Raw genomic sequence first — 24,170 nt, forward strand, 5'->3', positions numbered from 1 at the left:
AATACTACTGATAATTGTCAGTGAAAGTACTTTTAACTTTCCATTATTTTTCATGCTATTTTCTTCAGTTTCTTCCACAATTTATGTTTTATATTTAATAAGATCATTTTATATATTTTCTTATATACCAGTGCATTTAAATTTAATTTCAGAATGAGATGTTGTAAATGTTTAAGAACTGAATTATATTCCTCATCTGTCATTTAAACAAGAAAAAAGAACACACAATTTAATCACTTCATATTTTATTAATTTCCTCTCCATTTTGTTTGTTGTGTAGACAGACACTGTCAGAGAAATGCCAATCACACATTAGCGTTTGCATTATAATGAAAATGATACAGACTGCCTCAACGACAATATAGTGAACATCTTATTTACTTCAAAAATTTTTCTGAATTATAATTTCTTTTCAGTTATAATAGAAATGAGGGTATTGAAATTTATGAAATTTATACCATCTATAAAGAGTATATTATTCCTGGAATTCAGGAGACAAAGTGACAACCTGGTGTATAATCTTAACAAGCAAGAGGAAATATATACATTTGTCACAATCTTAAATATATCCATTTCTAGCTAAACATCTATCTTTGCCACAACTTCAAAATACGCTAATAACAATATATTGTAAAAAAAAAGTTATTTAACTAATAAGCACCCAAGTTCTGAAAGTTATCAACATATAATCATAACATATTTGACACAAATCAGTATCGTTTTCATCATTATATGAAAAAGTAATTAGATCCTGATCATCCCAGCTCTCAGTAACAACTTAAGTACAAGAGTGTATTCTTGTAACTGACAGTGCTGAGTAATATCATATCAAATTCATTTGTCAATCAATATCTATCCAATCATTATATTACAGTTTAACAGCTACATATAAGTTGACATCTCATGAATGTCTTCTGCTCTTCATCATTATTTTGAAAACAATACACTGTATGGAAGAAAGCAAAAAAAAAAAAAAAAGGCATGAAATTCCTGAGCAGTAAACTAAAAGCTGACAGGGCTAAAACCACAATCTCAAAGCATCATAGGGTGACAATCAGCCATTTGCACCTTTCTTTTTATGAATGAAAGATTAACTACATTTGTTGCTGTTTTTTCTTTTTTCTAACTCCTTGTCCACAACCTCCTTAAAATGCTCAAAATTGTGAAAATTCATTTTGTCAAACCCTGGAGTGGTGGATTTTCCAGTTGCTGGACAAAAAGTAAAAAGTTTCTGATTGCTATATTGTGTTTTGTCCTTGGATGGGGTGTACCGTTTCCTCTGTCCACCACATCGTGGTACTTTACAGGCCGAGCAAGGTTTGTCCGACTTGTCTGGCAGGAAAGGTTTGGCACGAGGTGGTGGAGCAGGTGCTGGTTTAAAGCCGAAGGGCAAGCCTTGGATAGTGGATGCTCCTGGGGAGAAAGTTATCGTCTTTCCTGCTGGCTGTGCAGGCACCACCAACAACACAGGTGCACCTAATGACTTCTTAGGGCGCAATGGTGGTGGCACAGGTGACAAAGATGAAGCTTGTGATAGGCCACCAGCCATCTCTGACATCTCACCACTTTGAGCAGAGGCCTGCTTTACTGTTGTTTTTTTCAGTGGCTGGGGTTCATCCAAGTCCAGCTTCCTTTTCTGGAGGGGGCGCTTCCCAGTGACCAGAGGAATGTCTGGGTAACTGATTTCTTGATGAGAGGGTGGAGGCAAACAAGGTGGAAGGTTGTCAGCATCAGGCATCGGTGATTCAGATATCACCCTCCTATGACTGGTCACTGAAGGCACTGTTGTTGAGAAATAATTGGCCTTTTTCTTTTCCACTAAGAGAAAGCTGCTGATAGACTTGGCATTAATGTTAGGCAGAGGTATATTTAAGTTCCTTAATATAGGGTCATCCCTAACTCTATCCACAATTCTCTGATAGTCTCCTTTGACTCTATTTGCCACCTTGGAGGGGGAACTCAGGGTGTTAACTGGAGGGCGATTCTTTATCATCTTTATCAATATATAAATGAGGCGAGATTCCTCGGTAATACTTGCTGCCTGGGCATACCTCATCCACCCAAACTTTGTTTTCTGGGCTGCACTACTCAAGGGGGACTCAGGGCCTAGGCACCTGCCAAAGAGACTATATCCCCACTTTGACGTGTACTTTCTGGTGAACTGTGAGTACGACTTGTCATGCTCATGGAGAGCCAGTGCAGCTACTCTTATTTCTTCCCTGAGTGGTGCTGGGATAATGTGTCTGGTGCTATCATCAGCAAGCTGTAAAAGCAACACAGCCAGATTCTCAACCTCCTCAAAACCAGGTAGATGGAGGTGTCTAGGTGCCATGAGGACATCCTGCAGAACTGGACTGATCACCTATAATACAATGATAATAATAGATCTATTTTGAGTCTAAAATCCATAAAATTTTTAGTAGACTGTACAACATAAAATTTATAAAAATTTAAAGATAAAAATTATTAAGATGAATACATAAAAAAAAAAAAAAATTAAAGTTTGACTACTTAACAGTATTTGAATTACAAAAATCATTTGTAATGTAAATATTTTTTCAAAACATGAACAAAAGTCAAAAGTAAGACATCTTAAATATGTGCGTTTTCGATTCCTTTTTTAAATGATTCACGTGCTTCTATTTTCTAAGGTAAATTGGCAGTTCATTCTACCCATGCAGCTATACAAAATGCTATGTCACCATATGTACCTCATCTACTTTTTCTGCTTGTGTTACAGAGGTGTGCGACTTGCTGATGTTGTTGATTGGGTCTGTGTCCTTTAGATCCAATACTACCCCCTCATCCTCCGATTCCTCATCACCTTCACCACTATCTTCCTTCTCTTCTTCTTCTTCTTCCACTTCTCTGGACTGTTCTTCATCAACTGCAAAGTTAAAAAGAGGATGAACACTAATGACAAATAATAAAAGCTAGTCAAATGTGTTGCAAATAAATATGATAACAGATGAAGCCATTTCAATGTTTTTTTTTTTTTTTTGCATAACAAAGTAAATTTGTTCTTTCATGCATAATATTACATGTAAAATAATTGGTAAATATGTATTTCACCTTTCTGTACATAGTACTCTTTGGAGTGGAAATCTGTTGACTGGCAATATGCATATTCAACACCTAGTAGCTCTTCTTCTTCAGGGTTTTGATAACTGTTAGGGAATGGCATTGGAGCAGCAAAGTTTGGCTCAAATAAATGATCCTTCCCAAACAAAACCTCAGCTTGCCGATTTAGGCGCTGTATCTGTCGTAAATCAGTGCACAAAGTTTTTCTCCCCTGACCTCCAGCTACTCTGAGTGCATCCATCCGTGCATTCCACTGCACCGCAAAGCTCATGAGGTATACCTACAAAACATACAGAAATTCAATGCACAGTTCTAGTGTGAGGGAAAAATCAGATGGAATATGTGTGGATAAATGATACATCAGTCCATTAAGTTTCAATTTAAAAAAAATGAGAATATCCCTTCATTTTCATAAATATTAATATGCTATGAATGTCATTATTTATTGTTCAAATATTCTTTACATGTTGTAACTGAACTTATTTCTCAGTTATCATACACACACTTAATTCAATTTATTACTCTTTACCAAATGTGGTTTACAAACATTACCTGAAATGGCATAATTCCACATCTTTTTGAAGGAACTGCATGGTACATATGGGCGTGTAATCCTTCCAATGAGTTGCTACCTCTGCGACACCTGTACTTATTTAGCTGCACTCCATTAATGGTCACTTGCTTGGTGGTCACATACAATTGTACTCCAGGTGGATCCTGATATTATAAAACAATTTTTAAAATGAATTAAAACATGTTGCACTGTTATAAATCAACATTTTTATTGCAGGGGAAAATGAAAAATTACCATTTTTTTGCATGAATGATGGATCAATGACATAATAAGTGTAAAAATTACCTGCATACAACTCAGATGTTTACTAGCAATCAACCAGTGATTATCTACAGCTTCTGATGACTTGAAGAGTGGAATACCATCTATATCAAGACCTGCTGGACCCTTGAACTCCTCCAATATAGACTCAATAACACTTGCACTTTCCTGAAAAGATGAATTGAAACCATTAGTACTTAGTATTTGACTGAATTATCATTTTGCACTGTAAACTGAAAACAATTGAAGTGAAGTGTGTCATACATTTATATATATGCAATGTTCATAGGAATGACACAAAATGCAAGTTGTTATATGCATTCCACAAGTTGTTAAGTATCTCAAGTTGTGTAGCACAATTTAAAACAGAGTGTAATCACCTCAACACCACGTGTTACACGTCGCACATAGGATTTCATCTGGTGGGGCTTGACAAATTCTAACATGTCATAGTCACTGTACTGGGAATACATCTCCATGTTCCCATTTCTAACTGCCTTGACCAGTGTCATCAGATCTTCCCGGTTGTATGCAAGGATGGCTCCAGCCATTGCACTCATGAATACACCATATTTTGCATGGGTCTGTTTTATCACCACGGCATCCCACCTGTGTAACCAATGTCTGATGTCTAGCCTTATCACCAGTCCTTCAGCAACCCAGTCCGCAAACAGGCTCTCATACCATGAAGCTCCACCATCACTAACAAAGAAATATATCAAATACATTACACCATGAGGAAAAAATAAAATAAATGAATGTTTAACTGAACACAAATATTTATTTCTACTTTTCATCATTACTATTATAATTGAGTTTACATACCGACAGCAGTTGTTGTCCGTGTAGAGTAACTTTGGTGCATTCACATTGGCACGTCTATAACGAGCAATAAGACCTCTTGCCATTCTTCTGTAGCAGTCCTCAGACTCTGAAGCAACTAAAATCGTTGTGACAAACTGACCCCATTCATTAAGAACACTGGTCAAATAGTGAAAGGTTCCCCTTCCATCTCCATACACTTTCTTCAAAATCTGCAAAAGAAAAAGAGAACAAACAGATAACTAAATGAAAATAAAAGTCAATGCAAACTAATATACGTGATCATTAAAGCTTGTCTACAGTAAGTTTTTAAAAAATTACAAGCTTTTAGGGAAGGACAAAATTTCTTGTAATTTTTTATTTCATAATTTTCATAACAACACACATTACCTGCTTAGTGCCATCTATACACAGTATCTCTCCAGTCACACTTAAAATGGAGGCCCTGTAGTCAGGTAACTTTGCCATCTCCATCAACATGTGGGCCTTCCTTAGTATCTGTGGTGATGGTAGTGGAGTCTGGAGGAGTGGTGGGGTGTACGTCCCTTCAGGTTTTATGTATGACAAGATTCCACGCTGGCTGGAATTGCTGGCAGTGTGAGCCTGGTAGAGTAGTGTTTGGTACATATCTCTCCTCTCGGTATACCATTCATCATGTCCTTGTTTGAGAATCCTGTGAACTTTAGTCATTGAGACCGAGCTCAATCTGTCTGACAACAATGTGACCACATTTTTGTCCACTGCCCGCTTTCCGCACATCACAGCAGGAAACATACCCCTAACAGCTGGAGCTAGACTGGACAAAATCTGGGGACTGTAGGCTAGCCAAGAGTATTGCACTTGTTCCCTTCCATCATCCTGCAGACCAGTGGTTGTGGCACCACGCTGCTTCTTGCAGTGAATACAGAAGAGACGCTCAGTCAAGATGGTATAATAATACCTTAATCCACATACGGGTCTTGCCACATTACAGAACCCATGCTTACTGAGGTAAGCTCCAGGTGCTGGACAGTTGGCATTGGGGCACTTAATCTTCACCTCCATTACACCAACAGGTCTCCAAAAAAACACTGGGGTTGTAAAAAACGACAGCATGTTGGGCAGGGACCCTTTCATAATTGTAGGAATGGGTGGTGGACTGAACTCCATCTTTCCTTTGAAGACTTTCCTGAACACAGTGGCACCTTGTGCATTTTTGTATGGTTTTGGTGGTTCGAAGAGCCCATACTCATCACAATCTTTCAACCACTTCATATTGGGCGCTGTAATGCCCTGGTCCCACTGTTTCTGCCAGCCATCCAGTGTAACAGAATCCTCACAATCAGGGTCCTGGATTGAAAACTCATGTACTGACACATCTCTGTCAGAGCTGGATGGGACGGCATCATCTAAGATGGTCAGATGTGTGCAAACTGGGACATCCGACTCACTAAGTACATTTTCTGTGAATGTAACAATAAGAAAATTAAAATAAATGTAACAATGTGTGGTTTAATTGACTGTATGAAAATTGATAAAGCTTCACATTTACATTATAAAATAGATTTGAACTATTATGATGTTAAAATATTAAAGAGGAAAAATAGATGTTACTTTTGAGACAATGACAATCACTTAGGCAGAAGAATAATGTTTAAGTGTAGTCAAACAAAATGACGAATCACTAAGAAAATCAATAATTACAGTGTTTAGTGTTAAAAAAGACACCACACCACACCACCAAGTTAATTTGCAGCAATGTGTAAAGAAGCAGTGCTCCACAGCAATACATAAAGCAATATCAGTAGGCACTATGATATCACGTCAAGCTTAACCCATGCCACCATCATACCCACATATAGATAAGATGTATTAAGTCTCACCATAATGTTCCATATCATACATATGCAAGCTAAAATAAAATTCATTACAAATTGAATTAGATGAATAAATTTTCTTACTGTGATTTACTCACTAACTTATATATTATTGTAATTCAATTTTAAAGACAGTAATGTTTTTTTTAAAGAGAAATCAATCAAAAAGTTTAAGATGAATTAAGGTTTATTAATTTGTGTCATTATATCATTTACTACACATTCACCTGCATGTGACAGCAGTTCTGAATCTTCAACATATCCGGGGTCTTGTGCCAGGTCACTTCTAGCTACAGTAGTGGAAGATATTTCTTTCTTTGATGCCTCTTTCTGTTAAGTGGGGTAAAGTTCCAATGAATAAAACAACAATATCGAATAGGCTGGAACTTTCAGATAAATCGAATGCTACTGCACAATATAACAGAATTCGTAATTAATAAAAGCACTTGAAACAATGAAAACAGATCTTTTAAAGTTTATATATCATACACCAATCATAACTGAAATAGATTTGAATAAAAATGCCAAGTCTTACCTTAAGTCTTTTTTCCAAATGTACCTGGACAACACTAAAACTGTTAACAAACTCCAAGAGTTGCTGCTTCAACCATCGCAGCTGCTCATTTTTCTCTCCACTGTGAGAAAATTCAGCTAGGAGCCAAACTGCCCATCCTACATCATTCTCAAGCAGCCACTTGAAAGTCTGCCCAGCATACTTTCCAAATGTGAGGACAAGCTGTGATCGCCACAAATCATGGCCCAAACTCTTTGCTTTGGCTTCAGCGGTGCTAGGTTCCAACCATACATCATCAATACTCGATTTAGGCACCTTAGCCACATCTTTAGCTGCCTTGGTGCATTGCAGTTTTGCCTCATGTTGATTGTATAAGGGGATGACAGGGTACTGGTGCTGTTTTAAGTGGTGTTGTAGATGTTGCTTGAGAGTAAATACCTTCTTACAATCAGTACACTCGAAAGTTTTCTCTTCATGAATCTTCATGTGGCGGTTCAAGTTGGACTTGAATTTAAATTTGCTGTTACAAATATGGCATTGGTGTACCGTCTCCATTTTGACCTAAATTAAAGGGAACACAAAAGAATCTTTAACATTATCAATGCGAAAATGATCAAATATTTCTTGTTTCCATATTAATGGAACAAATCTTACTCTCGATCTATCGATCACCGCATGTAAAATCGTAAGTTTTCAGGCTTCCAAAAAGATCATCTAACCTGCAAACCACCATTCACCTGACGGTATATCATATAAAAGACTTCTTTACATTAAATATATTGCGGCGAAACAACATAACGGCCCACATTCCAATCAAAACACACCTAATCTATCGGTGTTTGCTGAGCAAACATTGCCCTTTACACACAAAAGTTACCGAGCCCGGTTTCTTCAAAACTAATCACATGTTCGATAATATTCTTACCTGAGCTAGATCCTAGCAAAAATCTGAGTGAGAGGAACTTTCATTTGGAGTACTGTGACGCACATTCATTGTATAACGGCCAAAAAGAAATTTAGAGCGAGACATACTAAGGCCGCCATATTGGCTTCATCTTCAATCTTTATTAATTGGAGATTGTTTTTGTTCAGCCAATCATTGAGCGCTGTTGAGCAGCGGATCTCCTCAACAGAGCGACGTGATTGGTCTGTTGAGCAAACTCATCGCTCAACAGGGATCAATGATTGGTCTGTAAAAAGAGTCTAAACCAACACGTTCGGAAAATTGCCTGGGAATACCTGGTGCCGTAGACACGTTTTTGACATTTTATTCGTAGCCGATTTCAGTTTCTTTCACTTACCACTTTTTTTTTCTTTAAGTTTTCAATTTTTTCCAAATCACAGTTGCGCCGTTGTCTTCGTCTATCAGTGCGTCGGGCCACGTCTGGACTAGGATGGAAGACCGCCTGGCCACCTTTACTTGTCCTTTTTAGCGTGGCATCAAACAGATGTGTCGATTCCGTTTCATTTCCTTTCCGTCGATCAAAAACAGTGCTAGCGCGGACAGTCATCGTCTACGACCATACCACGTTGAAAGCACCGGTTCTCGTCCGATCACCGAAGTTAAGCAACGTCGGGCCAGGTTAGTACTTGGATGGGTGACCGCCTGGGAATACCTGGTGCCGTAGACACGTTTTTGACATTTTATTCGTAGCCGATTTCAGTTTCTTTCACTTACCACTTTTTTTTTCTTTAAGTTTTCAATTTTTTCCAAATCACAGTTGCGCCGTTGTCTTCGTCTATCAGTGCGTCGGGCCACGTCTGGACTAGGATGGAAGACCGCCTGGCCACCTTTACTTGTCCTTTTTAGCGTGGCATCAAACAGATGTGTCGATTCCGTTTCATTTCCTTTCCGTCGATCAAAAACAGTGCTAGCGCGGACAGTCATCGTCTACGACCATACCACGTTGAAAGCACCGGTTCTCGTCCGATCACCGAAGTTAAGCAACGTCGGGCCAGGTTAGTACTTGGATGGGTGACCGCCTGGGAATACCTGGTGCCGTAGACACGTTTTTGACATTTTATTCGTAGCCGATTTCAGTTTCTTTCACTTACCACTTTTTTTTCTTTAAGTTTTCAATTTTTTCCAAATCACAGTTGCGCCGTTGTCTTCGTCTATCAGTGCGTCGGGCCACGTCTGGACTAGGATGGAAGACCGCCTGGCCACCTTTACTTGTCCTTTTTAGCGTGGCATCAAACAGATGTGTCGATTCCGTTTCATTTCCTTTCCGTCGATCAAAAACAGTGCTAGCGCGGACAGTCATCGTCTACGACCATACCACGTTGAAAGCACCGGTTCTCGTCCGATCACCGAAGTTAAGCAACGTCGGGCCAGGTTAGTACTTGGATGGGTGACCGCCTGGGAATACCTGGTGCCGTAGACACGTTTTTGACATTTTATTCGTAGCCGATTTCAGTTTCTTTCACTTACCACTTTTTTTTCTTTAAGTTTTCAATTTTTTCCAAATCACAGTTGCGCCGTTGTCTTCGTCTATCAGTGCGTCGGGCCACGTCTGGACTAGGATGGAAGACCGCCTGGCCACCTTTACTTGTCCTTTTTAGCGTGGCATCAAACAGATGTGTCGATTCCGTTTCATTTCCTTTCCGTCGATCAAAAACAGTGCTAGCGCGGACAGTCATCGTCTACGACCATACCACGTTGAAAGCACCGGTTCTCGTCCGATCACCGAAGTTAAGCAACGTCGGGCCAGGTTAGTACTTGGATGGGTGACCGCCTGGGAATACCTGGTGCCGTAGACACGTTTTTGACATTTTATTCGTAGCCGATTTCAGTTTCTTTCACTTACCACTTTTTTTTTCTTTAAGTTTTCAATTTTTTCCAAATCACAGTTGCGCCGTTGTCTTCGTCTATCAGTGCGTCGGGCCACGTCTGGACTAGGATGGAAGACCGCCTGGCCACCTTTACTTGTCCTTTTTAGCGTGGCATCAAACAGATGTGTCGATTCCGTTTCATTTCCTTTCCGTCGATCAAAAACAGTGCTAGCGCGGACAGTCATCGTCTACGACCATACCACGTTGAAAGCACCGGTTCTCGTCCGATCACCGAAGTTAAGCAACGTCGGGCCAGGTTAGTACTTGGATGGGTGACCGCCTGGGAATACCTGGTGCCGTAGACACGTTTTTGACATTTTATTCGTAGCCGATTTCAGTTTCTTTCACTTACCACTTTTTTTTTCTTTAAGTTTTCAATTTTTTCCAAATCACAGTTGCGCCGTTGTCTTCGTCTATCAGTGCGTCGGGCCACGTCTGGACTAGGATGGAAGACCGCCTGGCCACCTTTACTTGTCCTTTTTAGCGTGGCATCAAACAGATGTGTCGATTCCGTTTCATTTCCTTTCCGTCGATCAAAAACAGTGCTAGCGCGGACAGTCATCGTCTACGACCATACCACGTTGAAAGCACCGGTTCTCGTCCGATCACCGAAGTTAAGCAACGTCGGGCCAGGTTAGTACTTGGATGGGTGACCGCCTGGGAATACCTGGTGCCGTAGACACGTTTTTGACATTTTATTCGTAGCCGATTTCAGTTTCTTTCACTTACCACTTTTTTTTTCTTTAAGTTTTCAATTTTTTCCAAATCACAGTTGCGCCGTTGTCTTCGTCTATCAGTGCGTCGGGCCACGTCTGGACTAGGATGGAAGACCGCCTGGCCACCTTTACTTGTCCTTTTTAGCGTGGCATCAAACAGATGTGTCGATTCCGTTTCATTTCCTTTCCGTCGATCAAAAACAGTGCTAGCGCGGACAGTCATCGTCTACGACCATACCACGTTGAAAGCACCGGTTCTCGTCCGATCACCGAAGTTAAGCAACGTCGGGCCAGGTTAGTACTTGGATGGGTGACCGCCTGGGAATACCTGGTGCCGTAGACACGTTTTTGACATTTTATTCGTAGCCGATTTCAGTTTCTTTCACTTACCACTTTTTTTTTCTTTAAGTTTTCAATTTTTTCCAAATCACAGTTGCGCCGTTGTCTTCGTCTATCAGTGCGTCGGGCCACGTCTGGACTAGGATGGAAGACCGCCTGGCCACCTTTACTTGTCCTTTTTAGCGTGGCATCAAACAGATGTGTCGATTCCGTTTCATTTCCTTTCCGTCGATCAAAAACAGTGCTAGCGCGGACAGTCATCGTCTACGACCATACCACGTTGAAAGCACCGGTTCTCGTCCGATCACCGAAGTTAAGCAACGTCGGGCCAGGTTAGTACTTGGATGGGTGACCGCCTGGGAATACCTGGTGCCGTAGACACGTTTTTGACATTTTATTCGTAGCCGATTTCAGTTTCTTTCACTTACCACTTTTTTTTCTTTAAGTTTTCAATTTTTTCCAAATCACAGTTGCGCCGTTGTCTTCGTCTATCAGTGCGTCGGGCCACGTCTGGACTAGGATGGAAGACCGCCTGGCCACCTTTACTTGTCCTTTTTAGCGTGGCATCAAACAGATGTGTCGATTCCGTTTCATTTCCTTTCCGTCGATCAAAAACAGTGCTAGCGCGGACAGTCATCGTCTACGACCATACCACGTTGAAAGCACCGGTTCTCGTCCGATCACCGAAGTTAAGCAACGTCGGGCCAGGTTAGTACTTGGATGGGTGACCGCCTGGGAATACCTGGTGCCGTAGACACGTTTTTGACATTTTATTCGTAGCCGATTTCAGTTTCTTTCACTTACCACTTTTTTTTCTTTAAGTTTTCAATTTTTTCCAAATCACAGTTGCGCCGTTGTCTTCGTCTATCAGTGCGTCGGGCCACGTCTGGACTAGGATGGAAGACCGCCTGGCCACCTTTACTTGTCCTTTTTAGCGTGGCATCAAACAGATGTGTCGATTCCGTTTCATTTCCTTTCCGTCGATCAAAAACAGTGCTAGCGCGGACAGTCATCGTCTACGACCATACCACGTTGAAAGCACCGGTTCTCGTCCGATCACCGAAGTTAAGCAACGTCGGGCCAGGTTAGTACTTGGATGGGTGACCGCCTGGGAATACCTGGTGCCGTAGACACGTTTTTGACATTTTATTCGTAGCCGATTTCAGTTTCTTTCACTTACCACTTTTTTTTCTTTAAGTTTTCAATTTTTTCCAAATCACAGTTGCGCCGTTGTCTTCGTCTATCAGTGCGTCGGGCCACGTCTGGACTAGGATGGAAGACCGCCTGGCCACCTTTACTTGTCCTTTTTAGCGTGGCATCAAACAGATGTGTCGATTCCGTTTCATTTCCTTTCCGTCGATCAAAAACAGTGCTAGCGCGGACAGTCATCGTCTACGACCATACCACGTTGAAAGCACCGGTTCTCGTCCGATCACCGAAGTTAAGCAACGTCGGGCCAGGTTAGTACTTGGATGGGTGACCGCCTGGGAATACCTGGTGCCGTAGACACGTTTTTGACATTTTATTCGTAGCCGATTTCAGTTTCTTTCACTTACCACTTTTTTTTTCTTTAAGTTTTCAATTTTTTCCAAATCACAGTTGCGCCGTTGTCTTCGTCTATCAGTGCGTCGGGCCACGTCTGGACTAGGATGGAAGACCGCCTGGCCACCTTTACTTGTCCTTTTTAGCGTGGCATCAAACAGATGTGTCGATTCCGTTTCATTTCCTTTCCGTCGATCAAAAACAGTGCTAGCGCGGACAGTCATCGTCTACGACCATACCACGTTGAAAGCACCGGTTCTCGTCCGATCACCGAAGTTAAGCAACGTCGGGCCAGGTTAGTACTTGGATGGGTGACCGCCTGGGAATACCTGGTGCCGTAGACACGTTTTTGACATTTTATTCGTAGCCGATTTCAGTTTCTTTCACTTACCACTTTTTTTTTCTTTAAGTTTTCAATTTTTTCCAAATCACAGTTGCGCCGTTGTCTTCGTCTATCAGTGCGTCGGGCCACGTCTGGACTAGGATGGAAGACCGCCTGGCCACCTTTACTTGTCCTTTTTAGCGTGGCATCAAACAGATGTGTCGATTCCGTTTCATTTCCTTTCCGTCGATCAAAAACAGTGCTAGCGCGGACAGTCATCGTCTACGACCATACCACGTTGAAAGCACCGGTTCTCGTCCGATCACCGAAGTTAAGCAACGTCGGGCCAGGTTAGTACTTGGATGGGTGACCGCCTGGGAATACCTGGTGCCGTAGACACGTTTTTGACATTTTATTCGTAGCCGATTTCAGTTTCTTTCACTTACCACTTTTTTTTTCTTTAAGTTTTCAATTTTTTCCAAATCACAGTTGCGCCGTTGTCTTCGTCTATCAGTGCGTCGGGCCACGTCTGGACTAGGATGGAAGACCGCCTGGCCACCTTTACTTGTCCTTTTTAGCGTGGCATCAAACAGATGTGTCGATTCCGTTTCATTTCCTTTCCGTCGATCAAAAACAGTGCTAGCGCGGACAGTCATCGTCTACGACCATACCACGTTGAAAGCACCGGTTCTCGTCCGATCACCGAAGTTAAGCAACGTCGGGCCAGGTTAGTACTTGGATGGGTGACCGCCTGGGAATACCTGGTGCCGTAGACACGTTTTTGACATTTTATTCGTAGCCGATTTCAGTTTCTTTCACTTACCACTTTTTTTTTCTTTAAGTTTTCAATTTTTTCCAAATCACAGTTGCGCCGTTGTCTTCGTCTATCAGTGCGTCGGGCCACGTCTGGACTAGGATGGAAGACCGCCTGGCCACCTTTACTTGTCCTTTTTAGCGTGGCATCAAACAGATGTGTCGATTCCGTTTCATTTCCTTTCCGTCGATCAAAAACAGTGCTAGCGCGGACAGTCATCGTCTACGACCATACCACGTTGAAAGCACCGGTTCTCGTCCGATCACCGAAGTTAAGCAACGTCGGGCCAGGTTAGTACTTGGATGGGTGACCGCCTGGGAATACCTGGTGCCGTAGACACGTTTTTGACATTTTATTCGTAGCCGATTTCAGTTTCTTTCACTTACCACTTTTTTTTCTTTAAGTTTTCAATTTTTTCCAAATCACAGTTGCGCCGTTGTCTTCGTCTATCAGTGCGTCGGGCCACGTCTGGACTAGGATGGAAGACCGCCTGGCCACCTTTACTTGTCCTTTTTAGCGTGGCATCAAACAGATGTGTCGATTCCGTTTCATTTCCTTTCCGTCGATCAAAAACAGTGCTAGCGCGGACAGTCATCGTCTACGACCATACCACGTTGAAAGCACCGGTTCTCGTCCGATCACCGAAGTTAACCCCATAGGACCCAGTTAATGCTGACCCATAAAGTTCTGCTGTGCCCAATTAATTCTGTGAGCTAGCCTTGAAAAGCCAGGTCACTTCAGTAAATTGGCCATAATTTATTTGTTTGCCTTTATTACCCATACAAAGTACACATTTTTAAAAAGCCAACATTTCAAGCTAAATAAAAATAGAATTACATTTAAATTCAACGTGCTGTACAAAGAATTATGACCGGTTAAAAACTACATTTTCATTTGATAATGGGTGAAATAAAACAAAGTTGATTTATCTTATGCACATCAATTTTTTTATGTCTCCATAAATTTGCCTGAAAATTCACAGAGATGATGTCAATTATAGTAACTTTCAATCCAGGAAATTTCAGCAAGTTATCTCCATTAATTTCCAAGTTATGCTCGTTTTGCTACCAGGTATACCTATACTTGAGCCAGCTTTTCAGCTCACCTGAACATCGTGGCCAGAGCTGAATAGAAGTCAATTTTTAACACCATCTATGGCAAAAACATCTTTAAAACTTTTATCATGAATAAAGGGATATCTTCCCCTCTGTCTATATCATTGTCACTCGAAAACACCTGATCAGTGTCGTAGTTTTCAATCATTTCAATAACAGTATCCATTCGCAGGCCTCTTCCGTAGTGAGAAGTCGCCATTTTGATTTTACTTTCTTCAGCTAAGTCTAGGAAATAGCCGATTTCTCGCTCATATATATTTCTATCGTCCTTTACATCATAAATAAATGAATATCATCGTCACTGTCTATGTCACTGTCACACGAAAACTTCTCATCAAAGTCCGGGTTTTCAATCATTTCAATAACAGTATCCCTTCGCAGGTCCCTACCGTAGCGAGGAGCCGCCATCTTGATTTTACTTTCTCCACCTAAGTCTTGAAAATCGCCGTTTTCTCGCTCATATATATTTCTATCGCCTTTAAAAATGGTGGCAATGAGAGACAAGAAACATACCCGGATGTTAAACTATATATCATTTTATGACTCACGATACAAAAGAGTACAGAAGACGATCTTTCCAAGATACGCACATATGCGGTTTTGGGCGTTTGGGGTAAGCGATAATTGAACCGCACATATGCGGTGACGGGCTCTATGGGGTTAAGCAACGTCGGGCCAGGTTAGTACTTGGATGGGTGACCGCCTGGGAATACCTGGTGCCGTAGACACGTTTTTGACATTTTATTCGTAGCCGATTTCAGTTTCTTTCACTTACCACTTTTTTTTCTTTAAGTTTTCAATTTTTTCCAAATCACAGTTGCGCCGTTGTCTTCGTCTATCAGTGCGTCGGGCCACGTCTGGACTAGGATGGAAGACCGCCTGGCCACCTTTACTTGTCCTTTTTAGCGTGGCATCAAACAGATGTGTCGATTCCGTTTCATTTCCTTTCCGTCGATCAAAAACAGTGCTAGCGCGGACAGTCATCGTCTACGACCATACCACGTTGAAAGCACCGGTTCTCGTCCGATCACCGAAGTTAAGCAACGTCGGGCCAGGTTAGTACTTGGATGGGTGACCGCCTGGGAATACCTGGTGCCGTAGACACGTTTTTGACATTTTATTCGTAGCCGATTTCAGTTTCTTTCACTTACCACTTTTTTTTTCTTTAAGTTTTCAATTTTTTCCAAATCACAGTTGCGCCGTTGTCTTCGTCTATCAGTGCGTCGGGCCACGTCTGGACTAGGATGGAAGACCGCCTGGCCACCTTTACTTGTCCTTTTTAGCGTGGCATCAAACAGATGTGTCGATTCCGTTTCATTTCCTTTCCGTCGATCAAAAACAGTGCTAGCGCGGACAGTCATCGTCTACGACCATACCACGTTGAAAGCACCGGTTCTCGTCCGATCACCGAAGTTAAGCAACGTCGGGCCAGGTTAGTACTTGGATGGGTGACCGCCTGGGAATACCTGGTGCCGTAGACACGTTTTTGACATTTTATTCGTAGCCGATTTCAGTTTCTTTCACTTACCACTTTTTTTTTCTTTAAGTTTTCAATTTTTTCCAAATCACAGTTGCGCCGTTGTCTTCGTCTATCAGTGCGTCGGGCCACGTCTGGACTAGGATGGAAGACCGCCTGGCCACCTTTACTTGTCCTTTTTAGCGTGGCATCAAACAGATGTGTCGATTCCGTTTCATTTCCTTTCCGTCGATCAAAAACAGTGCTAGCGCGGACAGTCATCGTCTACGACCATACCACGTTGAAAGCACCGGTTCTCGTCCGATCACCGAAGTTAAGCAACGTCGGGCCAGGTTAGTACTTGGATGGGTGACCGCCTGGGAATGGCCCATGACCCCCCTGGGTAGTAATCATAGTTCCTGGGAATCACGATGGGGGCGCTGAAGGGATAAACCCTTTGATCGTACAAGACGAGCCATGCTGGTTTTGTCAAAATTTATAAGCAGAATATCATAATATCCTTCTTTTTGATGTTTACTCATTGTAACAAGGCATTTTTCATGATTATATAAAATTATTTTTCTTTCTTTTTCGACAGTTTGTAGAGTTTCCTCTTTAGGTATTTTATATAACACACTCTTCTTCGATTTTAATTTGAAATGAAAATTTAAAAAAGAGAGTAAAATTAAATTGTACTTCTTTGTTTCTTACTGCGGTAATTTCATTTATTTCCTGTTTAATTAAATGACTCAAGTATGACAACTGAAATGTCTTCTTCAACACATCTTTATTATGGAAAAAATGAACAAAAAGTTACTGAAACAACATGAGTATTGAAAATGCACAAATATGAACAACAAGCATGTGCAACATTACTGCATTGGACAGAACATATTTGGTTTCTTTGGTACCAGTTGCATAGAAAAATCACTGAATATACATTTTGCACAACTAATACAACTGAAAATATTTAAATGACAGTATGTAATATGCATTTCCCACAATCTGCTCAACATTCTACATGGAAATAGAAAATAAAAACAGTCAAAAAAACTGACCGACTGTGATTTTCTCAATGATAATGCAAAGAAAATCACATTTTACAAAAATATATGTTTGATCCAAGTCTGCTGACTGGAATATAAGAATAATACACAGTTTCTTTGGCCTCTGTTGCATAGAAAACAGTACAAACCACTGCATACAAAATGTTTTTCACACAATCATTTCACCTTTGGTAAAACAAAGAAAAAAATCTTGTGGGAATTGATTGCTTGTAATACAACTTGTAATACAAAATACTGACAATGTAAAGAGGTTCATGTTTCATAAAATACATGGTTTGAGGAAAATCTACCTACAGAAATATAAAAAATAATACATATATACAGTTTCTTTGGCCTCTGATGCATGGAATTAAATACAAACTGCTGCATACAAAATGCTTTTCACACAATCTCTTGAATGCAACTAGTCATACAAAATACTGATTTCAATGTAAAGAAATTCATTTTCCTTACATACATGGTTTGAGCACTCTACTGACTGAAATATAAAAAATAATACATATTAACAGTTTCTTTGGCACCTTGCATACAAAAATACAAATCACTGCGAGTGAAGTCCAGTTAAAAAAAAAAAGAAAAGTCATTAGCAGTATTTGGAGATTTCACAGACTCATGGCATGCATTGGGCACAAAAAAGTCTTAGTTCTATCTTCATGTAACATTATAATTTGGGCACTAGAGCTGTGCCAATCTTTGGTCTACAAAAGACTTAAAATCCTCATAATCTTTAAAAACTTCCTTTTCAAATCCTGCTGTCGTTGACATTTTTGTTGTCGGACAAAAAGTAAAAATTTTTTGTTTGCTTTTGCTTGTTTTTTCCTTTGATGGTGTGTATCTCCTCCTTTTTCCACCACATTTGGGTACTTTACACAGTGCACATGGTTTCGATGATTTGTTTGGCATGGTAATTTTTGCTGGCAGTGGTGGTAGTGGTGCCTTGATTACGGGAGGACCTCCAGGCTGACAAATCACAGACGGGCCCTTTGGCTGAGAGGGGAGCACTATAAGAACAGGGGCATTTACAGGTTTTGGCTTGATGTCTTCCTTCTTAACTTTGCTTGATGCAGAAGCAACATCACCCTCAGTCTGCGGAGAAATGTCATTAAAATTTAACTTCCTCTTTTGCCCAGGCCTGATGCCTTTGATGAATGGTACTACAGGGTACTGCACCTGTGGCCGTCTAGGTGGTAAGAGCACCGATGGCAAGGTGTCAGCCTCTGGAATTGCTGCTTCAGATAACACTCGCTGATGGGTCTTGACCTTCGGCAAGGAAGTGGCGACATAGTTTGCTTTCTTCTCCTCTTTGGTCAGAAATGCACTGATGGATTTAGCATTTATATTCGGTAGAGGCAAGGTCAGACTGCACAGCATGGGGTCGTCCCTCACTCGATCTACTATGCGTTTGTAGTGTGCCTTGATGAGTGAAGACAATCTGGACGGAGAACTGGTGTAACACGTTGGTGGCTTGTTTTTCAGGATTTTTATGAGCAAGTACAAAAGCCTGGACTCCTCTGTGATTTGTGCCGCTTGTGCGTATCTCATCCAGCCAAATTTTGTTTTTTGAGCTGCACTGGACTGTGGAGAATCTGGACCAAGGCATCGACCAAAGAGGGTGTAACCCCACTTAGATTCGTATTTCTTGACAAAATTGGTTGTCGACTTATCATGATCCTGTAGGTTTGAAGCAGCGGTTATGATCTTGTTTCTAAGTGTCGGTGGCACAAGGTGCTTCCCATCTTCAGCAGCCAATTCCACTAGCTGCAAGGCCAGGTGTTCCACCTCTTCATAACCAGGCAGGTGTAAATGGCTGGGACCCATGAGCACATCTTCCAGCACTGGGTTTGACAGCTCTGTGACTTGCTCTGAGGTGGTGAAAATAGAGTATTTGACGTTTACTTCATCCAAAGGATCATTGGATTGCTCCTCCTCATCTTCTACGATGCCCTCATCTTCCTCATCATCTGTCTGAGCTCCTTCCTCATCACCATCCTCCCTTGACTGCTCTTCCTCAACTGTAAAGAAAAAATACAAGATATACTAACTTAAGACAATAAATTACAAACTAAAGACAAGAAATTTGTTCTGTAAAAAAGTGAAAAAAAAAAAAAAAAAAGAATATTACAGTACAAAGATTTTCTTTTTTAAAGTTCATTGCTTATTATGATTTACATTGAACAATGAAAATTAATTTGCTGCAACCATTAACAATTCATTCTATAGACTAATTAAATCATTACAATTCATGTGAAAATCTTACCCTTCTCCACATAGTATGATGCAGACTTGAAGTCAGTGGACTGAGCATACGCATACTCGATACCAAGCAACTCTTCTTCTTCCTCATTATTGTAGACCTCTGGGAATGGCATTGGTGCAGTGAAGTTAGGTTCAAAGAGGTGTTCCCTGCCAAACAAAACCTCTGACTGTTGGTTTAAGAGCTGCACTTGCCTGGGATCAGTGCACGATGACTTCCGCCCCTGACCACCTGCGACACGCAAGGACTCCATCCTGTGGTTCCACTGGGCAGCAAAACTGATCAGGTACACCTGGTGAAAAAAATTTTTAAAAATTGATTCAAGGATCAACAATTTCGTGATATTCGGTGAACTTGATTTTATAATTATGGATTCTTAATATTTATCAGAAAAAAAACCTTTAAAATACAGGTAAGTATTCACTGACAATTACAAAAAAATCAATCAATCAATCAATAATTTAAAAAATAAATATATTTTTTACTTGAAATGGCATGATGCCACACCTTTTGGAGGGGATAGCATTCACAAGGTGGGAATGTAGACCTTCAAGGGCATTACTTCCTCTACGACAACGGTACTTCTGCACATCTACACCATTGATTGACACCGTCTTAGTGGTTACATACAGCGGTATGCCAGGAGGATCCTAGAATATACAAATTGTGATAATAAAGAATAAGTTAAATGGAATTTGTTTTCCCCTTCTATTGGGTAATGAACGCATTCTGCAAAAGGAAACTATAAAGTTGTAAAAAGACTAGATAAAGTAAGACGTACCTGCAAACAGTTAATGTGCTGACTAGATCTTGCCCAGTGGATATCCACGGCTTCATGAGACTTGAAAAGGGGTATGCCATCTACGTCGAGTCCAGCTGGTCCTTTAAACTCGTCTATGATGGCTTCTACTGCACACACTGTTGCCTGCAAGTGGAATAACATTTTTATAAAATTTTTTTGTTCAGCAAATAAGTTTTAATTTTCATGAAAGGTATGCTTATTTTGAAGAAAAATGTTATGTAAATTATTGGTTTGTATGTCATGAAAAAGGCTGAAGTGAAACATACCTCTACACCACGTGTCACTCGCCGTACATAAGACTTGAACTGGTGAGGCTTGACAAAGGCAATCATCTCAGTGTCAGAGTATTTTGAGTACATCTGCTCATTGCCTGCCCGCACTGCCTTGACCAAATGTAGCAGGTCAGCCTTGTTGAATGCCAATACTGCTCCTGCAAGGGCGCTCATGAACACACCATACTTCGCATGACTCTGCTTTATCACGACACTGTCCCATCTGTGGAGCCAGTGTCGGATATCCAGTCTGACAACCATGCCCTCCTCAACCCAGTCTGAGAACAATGTCTCATAAAAGGATTCTCCACCATCCCTAATATTCAAATAAGACAAAATATATAAATAAATAAAACAAATCATTCTCATTAAAAAAAACTTACCATAGAATAATTTTTCTAAATGGATTAAAACCACTTAAAAATTAATGGGTAAAGGACATTTTTTCTAAATAAATGGTCTTCCATTCCTATCATATTAATGATATTTGCATTGAAATAAACACGAACAATGATGCTTAACTAGTAACATACCTGCAACAATTATTGTCTGTGTACAGAACTCGTGGGGCTGGAGCATCAGCACGCTTAAAACGCTCAATTAGTCCTCGAGCCATCCTCCTGTAACACTCCTCGGACTCGGAGGCTACAACAACTGTGGTGAGGAACTGGCCCCATTCATTTAATATGCTGGTCACATACTGCAGTGATCCACGTCCATCACCATACACTTTCTTGAGTATCTAGGAGGTTAAAAACAAGAGACATGTTAAGTAAATGAGTATAAATTTCACTGAAATAAATTTTCTGGAATAAAAAAAAAGGAAACTTTTTCTCTTAAAACCACACTAACCTGTTTAGTGCCATCAATACAAAGGATTTCTCCTGTGGTGCTGAGTATGGAGGCCCTGTATTCTGGAATTTTTTCCATTTCCATCACCAAGTGGGCACGTCGCAGGACACGAGATGAAGGAAGTGGAGTCTGAGCCATTGGTGGTATGTAGCTCCCGGCTTTCTTAGTGTACGACAGGATGCTGCTTCTGTCCATATGACCTTGATACAGCAGAGTCTGGTACATCCCTCTTCTCTCCATGTACCACTGGTCATGTTGGTGCTGTACCAGTCTGTGCACCTTGGTCATTGACACAGCATTCAGCCTGTCAGACAAAATCACAGCTATGTCCTTATCTATAGCCCTTTTTCCACAGATGACAGCTGGAAAGAGACTGCGGACTGCCGGTGACAATTTCATCATAATCCGAGGGCTGTAACTGTGAAAAGAATACTGGGTTTCCTCATTTTCTCCCCTCTGCTGACGTGCATTTTTGCATGGGTAGCAAACCAGCCTTTCCGTCAAAAGGGTATAAAAACTCCGCATTCCACACACCTGCCTGGCAGTTGACCCAAAGCCATGCTTGGACAAGAAACTTCCAGGTGGAGCAGGACAGTCCTTATTTGGGCATGGTATCTTGGCCTCCATGACCCCTACTGGTCTCCAGAATATCACAGGCGATGTGAAGAAGGCATACATTGAGGGCAGTGATGCCTTAATAGAAATTGGCATTGGTGGTGGGTAAAAGTTGATCTTTTTCTTAAGAACCCTCTTATACACAACTTCCCCACTGGCACTTCTGTATGGTATTGGTGCAGTAAAAAGTCCATACTCATCATTTTCCTTGAGCCACTTGATGTTAGGGTCTGGGCTTCCCTCCCACGACCTCTGCCACCCTTCCAATGCAGGGGCCTCTGGATCAGGGGTGAACTCCGCAGTGATCTCCAGCTCCTTTACAGAGGTCAGGTGGGTAGATACCTGGCTCTGCTGTAATGCTTCCTCTAAAAGTAACAAATATATAACATCGAGTCCCTGTCTAATGGGATATGTGCTGGATATGGGATACCTGGTGTATTATGCATTACAGTCAGGGTATAATAAAGTCAAACTGTAAAGATAATGTTACAATTTCAAGTTGCATTCTTACATTATTTAACTCTGTGTGTTATGTGAAGACAGCCTTATACATCTGCAAAGGTTAATCATTTTACCTGCTTGTGTCAACAGAATGGAATCCTCAACATATCCAGGATCTTCCTCCATCTCTTTTGCCAACATCAGTGATCTTTCTGCTCCCTCAATATCTTTAGCTTTCTGTAATTAAATTTACTGTGTGCTAAGTATAGGCACTAACAACATGAATAATCTGAGATTAAAACAATAAATAAAGACATCATTTGTAAGGAAAAGACTTTTATAGCAGCATTAGTCATAAATGGGAACAGGGGTATATTTACATTGAAATAAGTGGAAAAAAGCATAAAAAACATATGATACCTGTAACTTTCTCTCCAGGTGAATGTTCACAGCAGGAAATTCTTTCACCAAGTCCAGCAGCTGCTGCTTCTGCCATTTGATCTGCATATTGGACTCTCCCTTCAGACAGTATTCAGCCAACAGCCAGACCACCCATCCAACATCATTTTCAAGGAGCCACTTGTAAGACTTGCCCTGGAATTTCCCAAATGTCATGACTAGCATAAGCCGCCACTGGTCATTGCCTAGCTGGCGGGCTTTTGCTTCTGCACTGGCTGGGTCTAACCACAACTGGTCTAAAGCAGACTCTGGGCGGAATGCTTTAGCTTCTGGGGTGGATTGTAGCATAGCTTCTCCTGGCTTGTACATACGAATGGAGGGGTAGAGGTGCTGCCGTGCGTGGCTCTCGAGGTGCCCCTTCTGATTAAATGTCTTGGAACAGTGTGGACAACTGTAAGCTTTAGCCCTCTCCTCATTGTGTATTAGCTGCATGTGTCTATTTAGATTAGCTTTGAATCTAAAATACTTAAGGCATACACCGCACTGGAACTGTGTTTTACTGCTGGGTTCCATATTTACTGAAAACATAAAAAAAGTCTACTAAATACCCAAAATACTGCTGTAATGTTAATTAGTTGCATATATATGTATATATACACATATATAAGCACAAGTCATCGGGAAAATATTTTAATAAAGTTTTTAAACAGAACACTGTGGCATACTACCCCCCCCCCCCCCCCCACCCCGGCGATTAAAGATAAAGGTATTAACAGGTCACTATGAGCTTTATTTGAATGAATTAAAGTTTAAATACCAAACAGTACATGTTGCGAAATGTATACACTGGCCAAGTGCCGGTACATGCAAAACGCCATACTAATTCAGTTTTGCGGATCAATACTAAGTAAACACAAAAAGTACAGCTGCCGGTATTTTCAAAACGGCAACAAATATGTGGTCATATCTTACCTTGAATAAATCCTTACTGCACCCGGAATTGAAAATATGCACTATGGCCTAAATGGCATCAGCATCGAATGAGAGAGATTCGACAGAGATTTCGAAGCGGAGAAACATGAGGCACCGCCATCTTGCCTTCTTCTTCACGATCTTTGTTAATTAGAGATTGTTTTACTCTAAGCCAATCGTTGAGCCCTGTTGAGGACGAGGACTGCTCAACAGACCAATCAGACGAGGGGCAGGCTGCTCAACAAAGCTCAA

General features: G+C 41.0%; 2 protein-coding genes, 17 non-coding genes and 1 pseudogene across 20 annotated transcripts; 18 read left to right on the top strand and 2 right to left on the bottom strand.

Annotated features, from left to right (window-relative positions):
• Positions 1–228: 228 nt before the first annotated feature.
• On the bottom strand, positions 229–8,167 carry LOC147764466 (uncharacterized). Of its 2 annotated transcripts, XM_087000984.1 has the most exons (11): positions 8,034–8,167; positions 7,130–7,669; positions 6,822–6,924; positions 5,129–6,180; positions 4,742–4,950; positions 4,297–4,618; positions 3,941–4,084; positions 3,634–3,798; positions 3,073–3,361; positions 2,712–2,887; positions 229–2,362 (listed from the first exon to the last, which is right to left on the bottom strand). In XM_087000984.1, exons 2-11 carry the CDS (start codon positions 7,661–7,663, stop codon positions 1,091–1,093), a joined length of 4,266 nt encoding a protein of 1,421 aa, XP_086857110.1. In that variant the 5' UTR covers positions 7,664–7,669; positions 8,034–8,167; the 3' UTR covers positions 229–1,090. The 2 variants fall into 2 exon arrangements, with proteins under 2 accessions (XP_086857110.1, XP_086857111.1); XM_087000985.1 differs by lacking the exons at positions 6,822–6,924; positions 7,130–7,669; positions 8,034–8,167 and adding an exon at positions 6,601–6,746.
• A 453-nt stretch (positions 8,168–8,620) lies between these two features.
• LOC147764467 (5S ribosomal RNA) lies at positions 8,621–8,739 on the top strand. The gene has a single exon (XR_015332502.1). It is a non-coding gene; the product is annotated as a 5S ribosomal RNA (ribosomal RNA).
• Positions 8,740–8,997: 258 nt separating this feature from the next.
• On the top strand, positions 8,998–9,116 carry LOC147764468 (5S ribosomal RNA). The gene has a single exon (XR_015332513.1). It is a non-coding gene; the product is annotated as a 5S ribosomal RNA (ribosomal RNA).
• A 257-nt stretch (positions 9,117–9,373) lies between these two features.
• LOC147764469 (5S ribosomal RNA) lies at positions 9,374–9,492 on the top strand. The gene has a single exon (XR_015332524.1). It is a non-coding gene; the product is annotated as a 5S ribosomal RNA (ribosomal RNA).
• A 257-nt stretch (positions 9,493–9,749) lies between these two features.
• On the top strand, positions 9,750–9,868 carry LOC147764470 (5S ribosomal RNA). Its single transcript, XR_015332535.1, has one exon. It is a non-coding gene; the product is annotated as a 5S ribosomal RNA (ribosomal RNA).
• Positions 9,869–10,126: 258 nt separating this feature from the next.
• LOC147764471 (5S ribosomal RNA) lies at positions 10,127–10,245 on the top strand. Its single transcript, XR_015332546.1, has one exon. It is a non-coding gene; the product is annotated as a 5S ribosomal RNA (ribosomal RNA).
• A 258-nt stretch (positions 10,246–10,503) lies between these two features.
• On the top strand, positions 10,504–10,622 carry LOC147764472 (5S ribosomal RNA). The gene has a single exon (XR_015332556.1). It is a non-coding gene; the product is annotated as a 5S ribosomal RNA (ribosomal RNA).
• A 258-nt stretch (positions 10,623–10,880) lies between these two features.
• On the top strand, positions 10,881–10,999 carry LOC147764473 (5S ribosomal RNA). Its single transcript, XR_015332567.1, has one exon. It is a non-coding gene; the product is annotated as a 5S ribosomal RNA (ribosomal RNA).
• Positions 11,000–11,257: 258 nt separating this feature from the next.
• On the top strand, positions 11,258–11,376 carry LOC147764474 (5S ribosomal RNA). Its single transcript, XR_015332568.1, has one exon. It is a non-coding gene; the product is annotated as a 5S ribosomal RNA (ribosomal RNA).
• Positions 11,377–11,633: 257 nt separating this feature from the next.
• On the top strand, positions 11,634–11,752 carry LOC147764475 (5S ribosomal RNA). The gene has a single exon (XR_015332579.1). It is a non-coding gene; the product is annotated as a 5S ribosomal RNA (ribosomal RNA).
• A 257-nt stretch (positions 11,753–12,009) lies between these two features.
• LOC147764476 (5S ribosomal RNA) lies at positions 12,010–12,128 on the top strand. Its single transcript, XR_015332590.1, has one exon. It is a non-coding gene; the product is annotated as a 5S ribosomal RNA (ribosomal RNA).
• Positions 12,129–12,385: 257 nt separating this feature from the next.
• On the top strand, positions 12,386–12,504 carry LOC147764477 (5S ribosomal RNA). Its single transcript, XR_015332598.1, has one exon. It is a non-coding gene; the product is annotated as a 5S ribosomal RNA (ribosomal RNA).
• Positions 12,505–12,762: 258 nt separating this feature from the next.
• On the top strand, positions 12,763–12,881 carry LOC147764478 (5S ribosomal RNA). The gene has a single exon (XR_015332606.1). It is a non-coding gene; the product is annotated as a 5S ribosomal RNA (ribosomal RNA).
• Positions 12,882–13,139: 258 nt separating this feature from the next.
• On the top strand, positions 13,140–13,258 carry LOC147764479 (5S ribosomal RNA). Its single transcript, XR_015332617.1, has one exon. It is a non-coding gene; the product is annotated as a 5S ribosomal RNA (ribosomal RNA).
• A 258-nt stretch (positions 13,259–13,516) lies between these two features.
• On the top strand, positions 13,517–13,635 carry LOC147764480 (5S ribosomal RNA). Its single transcript, XR_015332628.1, has one exon. It is a non-coding gene; the product is annotated as a 5S ribosomal RNA (ribosomal RNA).
• A 258-nt stretch (positions 13,636–13,893) lies between these two features.
• Positions 13,894–14,012, top strand: LOC147764481 (5S ribosomal RNA). The gene has a single exon (XR_015332631.1). It is a non-coding gene; the product is annotated as a 5S ribosomal RNA (ribosomal RNA).
• A 1,761-nt stretch (positions 14,013–15,773) lies between these two features.
• LOC147764482 (5S ribosomal RNA) lies at positions 15,774–15,892 on the top strand. The gene has a single exon (XR_015332632.1). It is a non-coding gene; the product is annotated as a 5S ribosomal RNA (ribosomal RNA).
• Positions 15,893–16,150: 258 nt separating this feature from the next.
• Positions 16,151–16,269, top strand: LOC147764483 (5S ribosomal RNA). Its single transcript, XR_015332633.1, has one exon. It is a non-coding gene; the product is annotated as a 5S ribosomal RNA (ribosomal RNA).
• Positions 16,270–16,527: 258 nt separating this feature from the next.
• LOC147764484 (5S ribosomal RNA) lies at positions 16,528–16,650 on the top strand (annotated as a pseudogene).
• Positions 16,651–17,012: 362 nt separating this feature from the next.
• LOC147764485 (uncharacterized) lies at positions 17,013–24,139 on the bottom strand. Its single transcript, XM_087001301.1, has 10 exons — positions 23,919–24,139; positions 22,968–23,524; positions 22,682–22,784; positions 21,492–22,471; positions 21,173–21,381; positions 20,634–20,955; positions 20,347–20,490; positions 20,051–20,215; positions 19,569–19,857; positions 17,013–19,323 (listed from the first exon to the last, which is right to left on the bottom strand). The coding sequence occupies exons 2-10, from the start codon at positions 23,517–23,519 to the stop codon at positions 17,987–17,989; spliced, it is 4,101 nt and encodes a 1,366-aa protein (XP_086857427.1). The 5' UTR covers positions 23,520–23,524; positions 23,919–24,139; the 3' UTR covers positions 17,013–17,986.
• Positions 24,140–24,170: the final 31 nt, after the last annotated feature.

This window comes from Lingula anatina, chromosome 1 (genome assembly GCF_051362555.1).
Source record: "Lingula anatina isolate TDL-2025a chromosome 1, LinAna3.0, whole genome shotgun sequence".
Lineage (NCBI taxonomy): Eukaryota > Metazoa > Brachiopoda > Lingulata > Lingulida > Lingulidae > Lingula > Lingula anatina.